The sequence below is a fragment of the Cervus elaphus genome, chromosome 20 (assembly GCF_910594005.1).
Source record: "Cervus elaphus chromosome 20, mCerEla1.1, whole genome shotgun sequence".
NCBI lineage: Eukaryota > Metazoa > Chordata > Mammalia > Artiodactyla > Cervidae > Cervus > Cervus elaphus.
Window position 1 is genome coordinate 71,522,357 of NC_057834.1, and position 14,035 is coordinate 71,536,391.

The following is a 14,035-nucleotide window of genomic DNA, read 5'->3' on the forward strand; positions in this document are numbered from 1 at the left end:
CCGTCCTGCATGTCCTCCAGCACGGGCACGCCGGGCACCTGTGAGCTGCATGGCTGGGAGGTGCTGAGGACAGAACTGATTGTTCAGAAGATGAAACACTATGGTCATGCCAAGTATTTATTTGGTCACACCAATTATTAAAAATTAAAATATCCTATACCAGGATCCTATACTGCTGCCTTGATCTTCCTGCCTGCCCCTGTCCCTCGGATCTTCTTCCCTGACAACTCCTGGATGGACCCAAGATCCAGCACTGAAAAGGAAAACAGTGGGCGTGGGACATGTCTCTGGTACCCTGCCCAGCTCAAGGGCTGTGTCTCTTCAGACTGGCCTGAGCCTTTGCAGGGTAATATGGGCCCCTAGGTGCCAATGGGTGATATGAAAATTCAGAAAAAATTCTTTAAAGGGCTTCCAACAGGCACTGGAATTGCCTTTTAATGGATGAAACCAGTACCACTCACTGGGCTGGCTCATCTGAGAGTGCAGAAGAGATGGCAGGCCAGGCAGGAACTTTGCTGTTAGCTGTGAGATAGAAGTAATCCTATAGTCCTCCCTGTCCTCTTTGGGCCTGTGTTTCCTCATATATAAAATGAGGGAGCTGGACAAGAGCTTCTCTAAGATCCCATGTAGCTCAAAAATGCCAGCTTTTAAGTTCTACATGTAACAGAAAGGTTTTTCATTTAATCAAGAAGAAACCAATCAAGTGGAAATACTTACACAACAATCCCAAAACAATCAGTGCAATGAAAATGTGAACCAGAAGGGTGGTGATGAAGCGGAAGGTGAACATCATAGCCAAAGACAAGGCTAGAAAATTAAGCAAAACATATAAATTCTAACAACAATCAAGGCATGAGGGTGATTACAATGGGGCTGGAATGACTAAACCTTCTGAAAGAGTGAAGGCTGAGGACTTTCTTCAATCTCGAAATATCTTGGACATCTATCAAACAGAAAAACAAGACATACTCAGGCCACCCTCTGAAGCATGTTCAAGTTCAGTCTGTGACAGTAAGCCACGTCCTGAAAGTGCTAGCATGCTTCTTAAACTATAAAAATGTTTTCAAAGCAGGTATTACTCTCAAATATCCTAAACTTTTTTTGTTTTAAGTCCAAATGAAACATCTAAAATTTTTTTTATTAAACTTAACTCTTTTGATTTCATAACTTAAAGTTCTAATCTTGTGTTCTCAGATATCCTCACTAAAAATGAAAGATGAATGCCTTTAAAAATGAAAAATTTAAGATTATATGATAAGATATATGTATAAAAATTTGCATATCTGTTTCCACTTTGGGGGTTTTTAAGCCTATGAATTTATTGAAAGTGAAAGTGTTAGCCACTCAGTCCTGTCTGACTTGGGGACCTATGGACTATAGTGTACCAGGCTCCTCTGTCCATGGGATTTCTTAGACAAAAATACTTCTCCAGGGGATCCTCCTGACCCAGGGATCAAACCTGGGTCTCCTGTACTGCAGGCAGATTCTTTACCATCAGAGTCACCAGGGAACTTCAGTGAATTTATAGGTACTATTTTACTCTTTTTCTGAGCCAGAATTCAAGATTACATATAGATATTTCAGTGTAGTGATTAAGATCATGGGTTTGAAGTCAGACAGATCTGGGCCGACTCTCAGCTCTGCCACCTCCACTAGATGTGTAAACTTGGTCAAGCCTCAGATGTCTTTGGGCCTCAGTTTCCTCTCATACAGATGGTGACGGGATTCTGATGAGGTTTAAAGAGTTAACAATAAGCACAATGCCTGGTGCACGTGGGTCATAAGAAGTCTGAAAGTTACATAATGGTGGCTAGTTAAGCATCCCCAAGCACTCAGGAATTAGTAACCTTTGGGTAATGAAATTATGGAAACCTCAATTTATAAACTGGAAACATGATGTTAATGGATGATCAAAGAGCTTTCAACCTTCCAAGGTTGGGAGGCAGCCATTGTAAATGACAGGGGTAAATAACAGGCCACTACTATTGCCTAAAGCAACAGAGAATATTAACTCATTCAAAGAGAAGGCTGACTCTTAAAAGGACTCATCAAGCTAAAATAGCAAAAGGGAAGTTAAACCGTCAGGAGTAGGGAAGTGGCTGCTTCCAGAAAGACTCAGAAAAGGCAGGATCCAGCTCAAGGCCTTGACCTGCCTGCAACCCAGCAAGCCTGTTCCTGGGAGGAGCTGGATCCATTGGCTCAGTGCCCTCTGACGCTAACATGATGGACACACCTCCTTCCCCTACTCAGCAGGCTCTGATCTTGCTTGCCTGCAGGAAGAGGCATTACAGAACGTCCACACTTGCTGGACATGCATTTCTGGCACTTTCCATGGCCAGTTCACAAAGTGGCAATCTTCTCTGCACATCCATTCTCAGGCAGAGCTGAAGAGCAGACCCTGGAACATCATCAATGTCTAAGGCAACCCCCACCTAGTGAGGCCTCTAGGCAGGGTCAGCTGGCCTTTTCCCAGTCTTACCACCCCTCCCCGACTTGAACTTGAAACACTGACAATATCTACAAAGAAAATATATGAAGTGAAGTTTCATATTTAGGTCAAGAGGCTAATTTTCATTGTACAGCACACATAAGTGCTAGAAATTTTGGTATAAAAAGCCACTGCAGAAAAATTAATGAAAAATTACCAAAGGCGAGGATACAGAGGCCGAGGACCGTGTCTCTTCCTGACATTATTCCACTTAGAATTCGATGGAGGGAGTCCACATCATTGATCAGAACAGATGCAAACAGAGAATAGCACTCAGGAGTTTGAGGGATGCATCGATTAAACAAGGGAAAAGACTTGCTAGAAAGAAAAGATAGAATAAGTGGCAAAGATGTTGATTTCATTTCTTATCTTAAAAAAGATACTTATTTAAAATTCTCAGCAACCAAAATGTATAAGATCTAAAGTAATAAAAAGAAGGTTAAAGTCCTGATTGAAATGTACACCTTACGAAGCCAAGCCATCTGTGGTGTCACGGTGATTAGCTAATGCTTGGGTGGGAAACTGATTATAGGGACCCACAGACACCCAAAACCTAAACTTGGGGAGTGACATTTCTGAGTCTCATATCTTGGCCCTTCCTGGATAACAAGCACCAACTCCAACGCAAGGATCACATTTCTTTAGGGAACTTTTAGAGCTAAAGACTGGCTCAGTCAGAAGGTGTACTAATGAACCCACAAGATTTATTTCTATCCTCTTTATGAAGACACATAAAGCTTGAGAGTTTTGTTATGAACAGAGTGAGTGCTTTAGAAATGAGGGATAAATGTATGAGTGAAACTGTGGTTGGTACCTGTCTTAGGTGGATGAGAAGGCTGACCTCTTTTGGAGCCTTTCCTGAAATGGAAAAATCTTTAGAAATGAGTCATAAATGTATGAGTGAAACTGTGGTTGGTACCTGTCTTAGGTGGATGAGAAAGCTGACCTCTTTTGGAGCCTTTCCTGAAATGGAAAAATGCCCAGGAATGTTCCTCCTAATGAATTTAATGTAGCCACAAATACCTTCACAGCATCCTTCTGTGGGCTCCACAGAGTAGAAATAATCCCAACCCATGAAGTGCCTAATCATCTAACAAATTGCTGAAGTATCAGGCAGTTACCAAATATTTTGTGAAATGTGTGAAGATGAAGCAGGGGGAACCCAAATGCAAATGACATTACAGCATCATGAAGGAAAAACGGCTTCGAAACACCCAATGTTTCTCAACACAGAACATACAGAGGATCTTTCTCAGGAGGCACAACAGTATAGAAACAGTTCCTGAGTCATCAAATATTGATTCAAGAGTAACACAACCAAGCCATTTTTTTAAATTAAAAATTTTACAGATGGGATTCATTCACATGGCTCAGATTCCAAAAGTACATCAGAATAAACCATAAGAAACTGCTCTTTCTTCTCCTTGAGCCTCTGAAGTACATTTGTCCACAGGCCATCAGATTTTGGTTTCTCGTATATCACCAAAGAGATATTTGTTAGCATATATGAACGTAATAGGAAATTTAAATAGCAGTCTGCTGCTGAGCCTCAAAAATAGTAAAAATTATATCCTCAAATGAGATACCAGACTCCACCAAGCTGGGCTTTTCAAAAAAGAGGTAGGAAAAAAAACTGTTACTCTCATAAATCTTTCACCTACACATCATAAGGGGCTTTCCTGGTGGCTCAGTGGTAAAGAATCTGCCTGCCAAGGCAGGGGACTCAGGTTCGATCCCTGGGTCAGGAAAATCTCCCAGAGAAGGAAATGGCAACCAACTCCAGTATTCTTGGCTGAAGAATTCCATGGTTAGTGGAGACTGGCAAGCTACAGTCCAAGCTGTAGTCCAAGCTACAGTCGCAAAAGAGTTGGACACGACTCACTGACTAAACAATAACAACACATTATAAGTGTTAGAGGTTGGAGAACAGTAAAGCATTTTAAAACAGAAACTTTCATTCTGGAATATCTTTAGCATTACTGAAAAATCACAAAGAAGGTACAGAGAGTTCCCACATACCTTCCCTCACCTCTACCTGATGTTAACATCTGACGTAACCACAGTACATTTGTGAAAATTAAGAAATCAACACTGGTACTACATAATTTACTAAACCACAGCCTTTATTTGGAAATCACCATTTTCCACCAATTCCTTTTTCTGTTCCAGCATACCACACTGCATTTATTTGTTGTGTCTCCCTTGGTCTGGGACAATGTCTTAGTTTTTCCCTATTTCTCACTACCTTGACACTTTTGAAGATTCATGATCAGGTATTTTATAAAATATCCTGCAAGCTACAGAATGACCCTCATGTTCTCTCATGATTAGACTGCAGTTACAGGTTTAGGGTGGTGGCCTGCTACAGGGTTGGGAGCACCAAGTGTAGCAGTACATGCACGGGATCTTCTGAGGTAGCCATTATCTTCACTACTTCCACCATAGTTTCAGTTCAGTTCAGTCACTCAGTCATGTCCAACTCTTTGCGATCCCATGAATCGCAGCACTCCAGGCCTCACTGTCCATCACCAACTGCCGGAGTTTACTCAAACTCATGTCCATCGAGTCGGTGATGCCATCCAGCCATCTCATCCTCTGTCGTCCCCTTCTCCTCCTGCCCACAATACCTCCCAGCATCAGGGTCTTTTCCAATGAGTCAACTCTTCGCATGAAGTTGCCCAAGTATTGGAGTTTCAGCTTCAGCATCAGTCCTTCCAATGAACACCCAGGACTGATCTCCTTTAGGATGGACTGGTTGGATCTCCTTGCAGTCCAAGGGACTCTCAAGAGTCTTCTCCAACACCAGGTAAATACAGGGAGGAACACAGATCCACCCATCAACAGAAAATTGGATTAAAGATTTACTGAGCATGGCCCTGCCCATCAGAACAAGACCCAGTTTCCCCCTCAGTCATGCTCTCCTATCAGGAAGCTTCCATAAGCCTCTTATCCTTCTCCATCAGAGGGCAGAAACACTGAAAACCACAATCACAGAAAACTAACCAATCTAATCACATGGACCACAGCCTTGTCTAACTCAATGACTGTGAGCCATGCTCTGTAGGGCCACCCAAGACAGACAGGTCATGGTGGAGAGTTCTGACAAAATGTGGTCCACTGGAGAAGGGAATGGCAAACCACTTCAGTATTCTTGCCTTGAGAACCCCATGAACAGTATGAAAAGGCAAAAAGATAGGACACTGAAAGATGAACTCCCCAGGTTGGTAGGTGCCCAATATGCTACTGGAGATCAGTGGAGAAATAACTCCAGAAAGAATAAAGAGACAGAGCCAAAGCAAAAACAACACCCAGTTGTGGATGTGACTGGTGACAGAAGCAAGGTCCAATGCTGTAAAGAGCAATATTGCATAGGAACCTGGAATGTTAAGGCAAATTGGAAGTGGTCAAACAGGAGATGGAAAGAGTGAACGTCGACATTTCAGGAATAAGCAAACTAAAATGGACTGGAATGGGTGAATTTAACTTAGATGACCATTATATCTACTACTGTGGGCAAGAATCCCTTAGAAGAAATGGAGTAGCCATCATAGTCAACAAGAGAGTCCGAAATGCAGTACTTGGATGCAATCTCAAAAATGACAAAATGATCTCTGTTCGTTTCCAAGGCAAACCATTCAATATCACGGTAATCCAAGTCTATGCCCCAACCAGTAATGCTGAAGAAGCTGAAGTTGAACAGTTCTATGAAGACCTACGAGACCTTCTAGAACTAACACCCCAAAGACATCCTTTTTATTATAAAGGACTGGAATGCAAAAGTAGGAAGTCAAGAAACACCTGGAGTAACTGGCAAATTTGGCCTTGGAGTATAGAATGAAGCAGGGAAAAGGCTAATAGTTTTTTTAAGAGAACACACTGGTCATAGCAAACTCCCTCTTCCAACAACACAAGAGAAGACTCTACACATGGACATCATCAGGTGGTCAACACCGAAATCAGACTGATTATATTATTTGCAGCCAAAGATGGAGAAGCTCTATACAGTCAGCAAAAACAAGACTGGGAGCTGACTGTGGCTCAGATCATGAATTCCTTACTGCCAAATTCAAACTTAAATCGAAGAAAGTAGGGAAAACCACTAGATCATTCAGGTATGACCTAAATCAAATCCCTTATGACTATACAGTGGAAGTGAGAAATAGATTTAAGGGACTAGATCTGATAGACAGAGTGCCTGATGAACTATGGATGGAGGTTCGTGACACTGTACAGGAGACAGGAATCAAGACCATCCCCAAGAAAAAGAAATGCAAAAAAGCAAGATGGCTGTCTGAGGAGGCCTTACAAATAGCTGTGAAAAGAAGAGAAGTGAAAAGCAAAGGAGAAACAGAAAGATACACCCACTGAATGCAGAGTTCCAAAGAATAGTAAGGAGAGATAAGAAAGCCTTCCTCAGTGATCAGTGCAAAGAGATAGAGGAAAACAATAGAATGGGAAAGACTAGAGATCTCGTCAAGAAAACTAGAGATGCCAAGGGAACATTTCATGCAAAGATGGGCTCAATAAAGGACAGAAATGGTATGGACCTAACAGAAGCAGAAGATATTGAGAACAGGTAGCAAGAATACACAGAAGAACAATGCAAAAAAGATCTTCACAATCCAGATAATCACGATAGTGTGATCACTCACTGAGAGCCAGACATCCTGGAATGTGAAGTCAAGTGGGCCTTAGAAAGGCATCACTACGAACAAAGCTAGCGGAAGTGATGGAATTCCAGTTGAGCTATTTCAAATCCTAAAAGATGATGCTGTGAAAGTGCTGCACTCAATATGTCAGCAAATTTGGAAAACTCAGCAGTGGCCACAGGACTGGAAAAGTTCAGTTTTCATTCCAGTCCCAAAGAAAGGCAATGCCAAAGAATGCTCAAACTACCGCATAATTGCACTCATCTCACACGCTAGTAAAGTAATGCTCAAAATTCTCTAAGTGCGGCTTCAACAGTATGTGAACCATGAACTTCCAGATGTTCAAGCTGGTTTTAGAAAAGGCAGAGGAACCAGAGATCAAATTGCCAACATCCGTTGGATCATCGAAAAAGCAAGAAGAGTTCCAGAAAAACATCTATTTCTGATTTATTGACTATGCCAAAGCCTTTGACTGTGTGGATCACAATAGACTGTGGAAAATTCTGAAAGAAATGGGAAAACCCGACCACCTGACCTGCCTCTTGAGAAATCTGTATGCAGGTCAGGAAGCAACAGTCAGAACTGGACAGGGAACAACTGATTGGTTTCAAATTGGGAAAGGAGTATGTCAAGGCTGTATATTGTCCTCCTGCTTATTTAAGTTACATGCAGAGTACATCATGAGAAACGCTGGGTTGGAGGAAGCACAAGCTGGAATCAAGATTGCCGGGAGAAATATCAACAACCTCAGATATGCAGATGACACCACCCTTATGGCAGAAAGCGAAGAACTAAAGAGCCTCTTGATGAAAGTGAAAGAGGAGAGTGAAAAAGTTGGCTTAAAGCTCAACATTCAGAAAACTAAGATCATGGCATCTGGTCCCATCACTTCATGGCAAATAGATAGGGAAACAATGGAAACAGTGGCTGACTTTATTTTTTTGGGCTCCAAAATCACTAAAGATGGTGACTGCAGCCATGAAATTAAAAGACGCTTACTCCTTGGTAGAAAAGTTATGACCAACCTAAACAGCATATTAAAAAGCAGAGGCATTACTTTGCCAACAAAGGTCCATCTAGTCAAGGCTATGGATTTTCCAGTAGTCATGTATGGATGTGAGAGTTGGACTGTAAAGAAAGCTGAGCGCTGAAGAATTGATGCTTTTGAACTGTGGTGTTGGAGAAGACCCTTGAGAGTCCCTTGGACTGCAAGGAGATCCAACCAGTCCATCCTAAAGGAAAATCAGTCCTGAATATTCACTGCAAGGACTGATGCTGAAGCTGAAACTCCAATACTCTGGCCACCAGATGTGAAGCGCTGACTCATTGGAAAAGACCCTGATGCTGGGAAAGACTGAAGGCAGGAGGAGAAGGGGACGACAGAGGATGAGATGGTTGGATGGCATCACCGACTCAATGGACATGAGTTTGAGTAAATTCCGGGAGTTGGTGATGGATAGGGAGGCCTGGTGTGCTGCAGTCCATGGGGTCGCAAAGAGTCAGACATGACTGAGCAACTGAACTGAACGGGTTTAGGGGAAGAGTGCTGCTGAGGGGAGGTGCTCTCAGACGACCAACTCGGGGACACGGCAGCAGCCTGACTTCACTGCTGCATTTGACCATGATCACTTGGTTAAGGTGGTTGGGCCCTGCCAGATTTCTCCACTGGAATGTGAGTATTTTTTCTCTTTCTGTACTCTGTTCTTAAAAGTGAGTCACTAAGTCTAGTCTGCTCTCAAGAGGAAGGAAATTAACTTCCACATCCTGGAGGAGGAATTTCAACACACATTATCAGAGATCTCTCTGTAAAGATTTATCCCTTTCCTCCCCTTTATTACTTAGTCACTTATTTATGTAAGTAAAGACTCATGGATATATATCCTTTGGGTTATAATCCAGTATGATTATTTAGTCTGTTGCTCAAATTGTTCCATCTTTGTCCACTGGGAGGTATTTCAGGTAGGCCCCTGTGTCTTTTTGACATGGCCAATCCCTTTTTTTTCCCCTTGAGCACTTCCTTACTTTCTAATTTGACAAGATGATGCTAGGCTTATCCGGTATTTCCCTCATTCAAGCCCTAAAATCAGACCGTTTGGAGCACAGTACTTAGAAACCAAGCTCCAGACATTGGGTATATTCATTGCTACTGGAGAATCACTGATCCTAGGCCCTCTTATAATCAGCCATAATATGTAGCTTCAAAATGGCCAAATGGTCCCCTGTGAGAAGTAGGGAGGGCAATCAAGAGAATGTGGAACTCATCCCACCCCCACAAACACATCAAAAATACATCTACATGTGGAACAATTCTCTTAGAAAGCTAACTGGAAACCAGCAGAAGAACTCCTATACAACCAAACCTGCAAGAAAAAGTGGTTCCATGTAACTGGCTGGGACAAAAAGGCATCGCATTGGGACCTGTGCCCCTGAGAAGCAAGCTGTCAAGCCACAATCTGGGCATCCACATCCTGGGCTCCTGTGTGGAGGAGACGAGCTCCCTTGACTGCTAGAAAATCTGCAGAGACAGACAGAAGGACTAGAGAAGCCCAGACTCCACTTGCACAGAGTGGGTGCATTCTGGCTTGCTGACAATCGGGGTGGAGAGAGCCATGCGCTGGTGGCTGCCACCTCGCCGCACTTAATCAGAAGGGCAAACACCCTGGTCCTGCTCACTCCACACCACAGCCTGGTGTGAGATCAGGGCACTGATCCAGTTCAACTATGCAGAAACAGACCGGGGCACCCGGGGTGTGCTCCAGGTGAAGCCACGCGGGACACTGTCTAGTCACGCATGGGGCGAGTGGAACCACACCGGCCATTGGCGGGGTGAACCCAGGGAGGTGCCACACAAGTACACAGAGGCTAAGGGCCGGGCAGACAGGCCCTGGGACTCATCTAGCTACACAGAAAGCGTCCAGAGGGCCTGGAACGTGGTCTGGGCGGGGTGGCGATGGCCAGTGAGTGCATTCAGAAGGAGCAAGTCCTCTCCCAGTGAGAGCGTCTCAGCTTCGCCCACACCACACCACACCACACCGCAGCCTCGCCCTAGGTCTGGGGCAGACAGGTCCTGGAGAAGACTGGCACAGAGGCCGCACAGGTCCTGGTTGGGGGGGGCACAGCCTCATAAACTTGTGCGGCCACAACATCCGACCCCTAGCCCCAGCCTACTCCACGCCACGGCCTTGCGTTAGATCTGGGACGAACACAACAGAGAAAGGGATGTGATCTTGGGCTGCTACCAAGCAGAGCCATGGGGACCCATAGGTCCTTTGTGACCACAGAGGCCTCACTTGCTTCAGCAATCACCTCCGTAGGGGTAGGGGCACACTCTCAAGGGCAATAAAGCCTGACTGATCCTGACCTTTAGGGTTTCCAATTCAACAACCAAGGAGCGGACACTGCTCCTAACAGAGTGACAACAGTCACGGAGCCAAAGGGAAGCCCCACCTCATATTCTGCACAGGTTCTAGAAACCCTCCTCTCCATAAAGGGCAAAATGACCAGCAAACTCTGAGGAAAGACCTGGCTGGCAGCCATACTGAAATCAGCAACTTACACCAAAGACATTGGACATGCAGAGGCTACACAGGGATGCCCTCACATAAAAACTTCTCTTTAAGACCATAGCAGATAATTGTTTCTCCTAAATTTATAAAGAAAAAGAAAGTTAAATAGAATAAAAAGGCAGAGGAACTACTTCAATTAAATGAACAAGAGAAATCCCCCAAAAGAACAAATAAGAAATAATGAAACAGGCCTTTCTAATCCACTAGACCCCAAGTTCAAAAACAGGGCAATAAAAATGCTAACTGAATTAAGAAAGATTGACAGAAACAGAGATCATTGTACCAGTTGGAGAGATGAGAGGTCATGAGAGTCCTATCAATGCCATCTGTGCTAATTCCACCCACATTTTTACTGCAGCTGATGATCGAACTGTGAGAATTTGGAAGACTCGAAATTTGCAAGATGGTCAAATCTCTGACACAGGAGATTTGGGGGAAGATATTGCCAGTAATTAAACATGAATGAAGATAGTCAGAAACTGAATACTGTGATAATACTTTATCGTCTTTATGGAAAAAAAAAAAAAAATGCTAACTGAATTAAGAAAGATTGACAGAAACAGAGATCATTGTAACAATGAACTAGAAACTATAAAGATGAACTGATCAAAAAAGGACAGTTCAACTGCCAAGATAAAAACCAACCTAGAGGTAATTAATAGCAGAATAAATGTTATAGAAGAATGAATAAGTGATCTGGAAGATAGCATGATGGCAATCATCTAGTTAGAACAGCAGGTGGACATACAAATGAAAACAAATGAAAGCAACATACGATACCTATGGGATAATATGAAATGTGCCAACCTACACATAATAGACATTCCAGAAGGAGAAGGTGGTGGGTTGTTGAAAATGTATTTGAAGAAATTATGGCTGAAAAATTCCCAAACCTAAAGAAGGGAACATATGTTCAGGTATAGGAAGCACAGAGGGTCCCAAACAATAAGAATCCATGCATATTCACACGAAGACATCTCATAATTAAGATGGCAAATGTTAAAGAGGATTCCAAAGATAGTGAAAGACAAAGAGTCAGTTACAAGGGAATCTCCAGCTGATTTCTCTACAGAAACTTGGCAGGCCAGAAGGGAGTGGCAAGATAAAGTCCTAAAAGGGAAAAACCTGCAACCTAGGATGCTCTATGCAACATGATTATCATTTAGAACAGAACGAGAGATAAAGAATTTCCCAGACAGGCAAAAGCAAAACGAATTCAGCAATATTAAACCTACCCTAAAAGAAATATTGAAGAGTCTTCTCTAAATAGAAAGGTAGCAAGAATCTATAGGAAAGGGAAAATTATAATAGGAAAGGCAAATCATAAAAGGATTGAAGATCACTTAAATAAGCCAGTACATAGACTAAACAACAATCAAAAAATTGTAAAAAAAAAAAAAAAAAAAGAATTATAACTACATTAAATAGTAAAAGAGAGCTTCCCTGATAGCTTAGCTGATAAAGAATCTGCCTGCAATGCAGGAGAACCTGGTTCGATTCCTGGGTTGGGAAGGTCCCTTAGAGGAGGGCATGGCAACCCACCCCAGGATTCTTGCCTGGAGAACTCCCATGGACAGAGGAGACTGGCACGCTACAGTTCATGGGGTTGCAAAGAGTCGGACATAACTAAACGACCAAGCAAAGCACAAATAGTAAAAGGATAAGCATGAAGATACAAAATACAACACCAAGAAAACAAAATGTGAGGGAAGGGAGTATAAAAATGTAAATCTTTTACAATGTGTTTGACCATAAATGGTTGATAGTTTAAAATGAGTAGATACAGTCATGAGTTAATATGCTTGAACTTCATGGTAACAATAAATAAAAAATATAGACTATATTCACAAAAACCAAAAGGAAAGGAAATCAAACCTACTACAACAGAGAGTCATCAAATCACAAAAGGAAAAATAAAAAAAAAGAAATAAGCAAAGAAGAACTACAAAACAACTAGAAAACAAAGATTAAAATGGCAATAAGGGAACTTCCCTGTTGGTCCAATGGCTAAGACTCTGCATTCCCAGCGCAGGGGGCCTGGGTTTGATCCCTGGTCAGGGAACTAGATTTCACATGCTGAAACTAAAAGATCCCATATGCTGCAACAAAGTTCAAAGATTCTACATTCTACAACTAAGACCCAGAACAGCCAAAAAAAAAAATTTTTTTTTAAAATAATAAACATAAAGGAACTTGAAAAAGATTTTTTTAAATGAAAGTACACACTTATCAATTATTACTTTAAATGTCAATGGGCCAAATACTCCAAGCAAAAGACACAGCATGATAGATTGGATAAAAGAAACAAGAATCTACAATATGCAGCCTACAAGAGATTCACTTCAGGGCAAAAGACACACACACACTGAAAGTGAGGGCATGGGAAAATTTAATGCAAATGAAAACAAGAAGAAAGCAGAGGTAGCAATACTCATAGACAAAACAGACTTTAAAACAAAGGCCATAAAGGAAGATAAAGAAGGGCATTAAATGATGAAAAAGGGGTCAATACAAGAAGAGGGTATTATACTCATTGATATATATACACCCAATAGGGGAGCACTTATGTTCCTTTTACACCACTCTGTAAACCGTTGGTAGAAATATAAATTGGTGCATTCACTAGAGAAAACAGTAATGGAGATTCCTTTAAAAAACTAGAAACAGCAATACCACTCCTGGGTACATACCAGAAAAAAATGAAAACTCTAATTTGAAAAGATAGAGGCACACCAATGTTCATAGCGGCACTATTTATAATAACCAAGGCATGGAAGCAACCCATGTCCATCAATAGATGAATAGATAATGTTCTACATACATATAATGGAATATTATTCAGTCATGAGAAAGAATGAAATATTCCCATTTGCAGCAACATGAAGAGACCCAGAGAACATTACATTATATTTAGTAAAGTAAACCAGGCAGATAAAAACAAATATTATATCATTTATAATGCAGAATCTAAAAAGTAATGCAGGTGAATCTATGTACACAACAGAAACAGACTCACAGACATAGAAAACAAACCTGTGGCTACCAAAGGGAAGAAGGAGGGAGTATGGGATTAACAGATTAAAAACTACTCTACATAAAATAGATAAGCAACAAGAATGTACCATATTATACAGGTAATTATTTTCAATATATTATAATAAGCTATAATCAGAAAAAAATAACTGAATCACTATGCCATACACCTGAAACTAACACAATATTGTGAATCAACCACACTTCAATGCAAATTAATGAATGCATGAATTATACATTAATGACTGATGAACACTGATGAATTATCCTCCTTAGAATCCTGCTTCAGCATTGTATAC

General features: G+C 41.8%; 1 protein-coding gene across 6 annotated transcripts in view; it reads right to left on the reverse strand.

Moving 5' to 3' along the window:
- Positions 1-14,035, reverse strand: part of SLC44A3 (solute carrier family 44 member 3) — an 83,303-nt gene that overhangs the window by 56,071 nt on the left and 13,197 nt on the right. For all 6 annotated transcript variants that reach the window (XM_043875976.1, XM_043875975.1, XM_043875978.1 and 3 more), the window contains 2 exons: positions 2,646-2,806; positions 718-807 (listed from right to left, as the gene is read on the reverse strand). In XM_043875976.1, the coding sequence (XP_043731911.1) occupies positions 718-807; positions 2,646-2,806 (251 nt within the window). The remainder of the gene's footprint in view (positions 1-717; positions 808-2,645; positions 2,807-14,035) is intronic.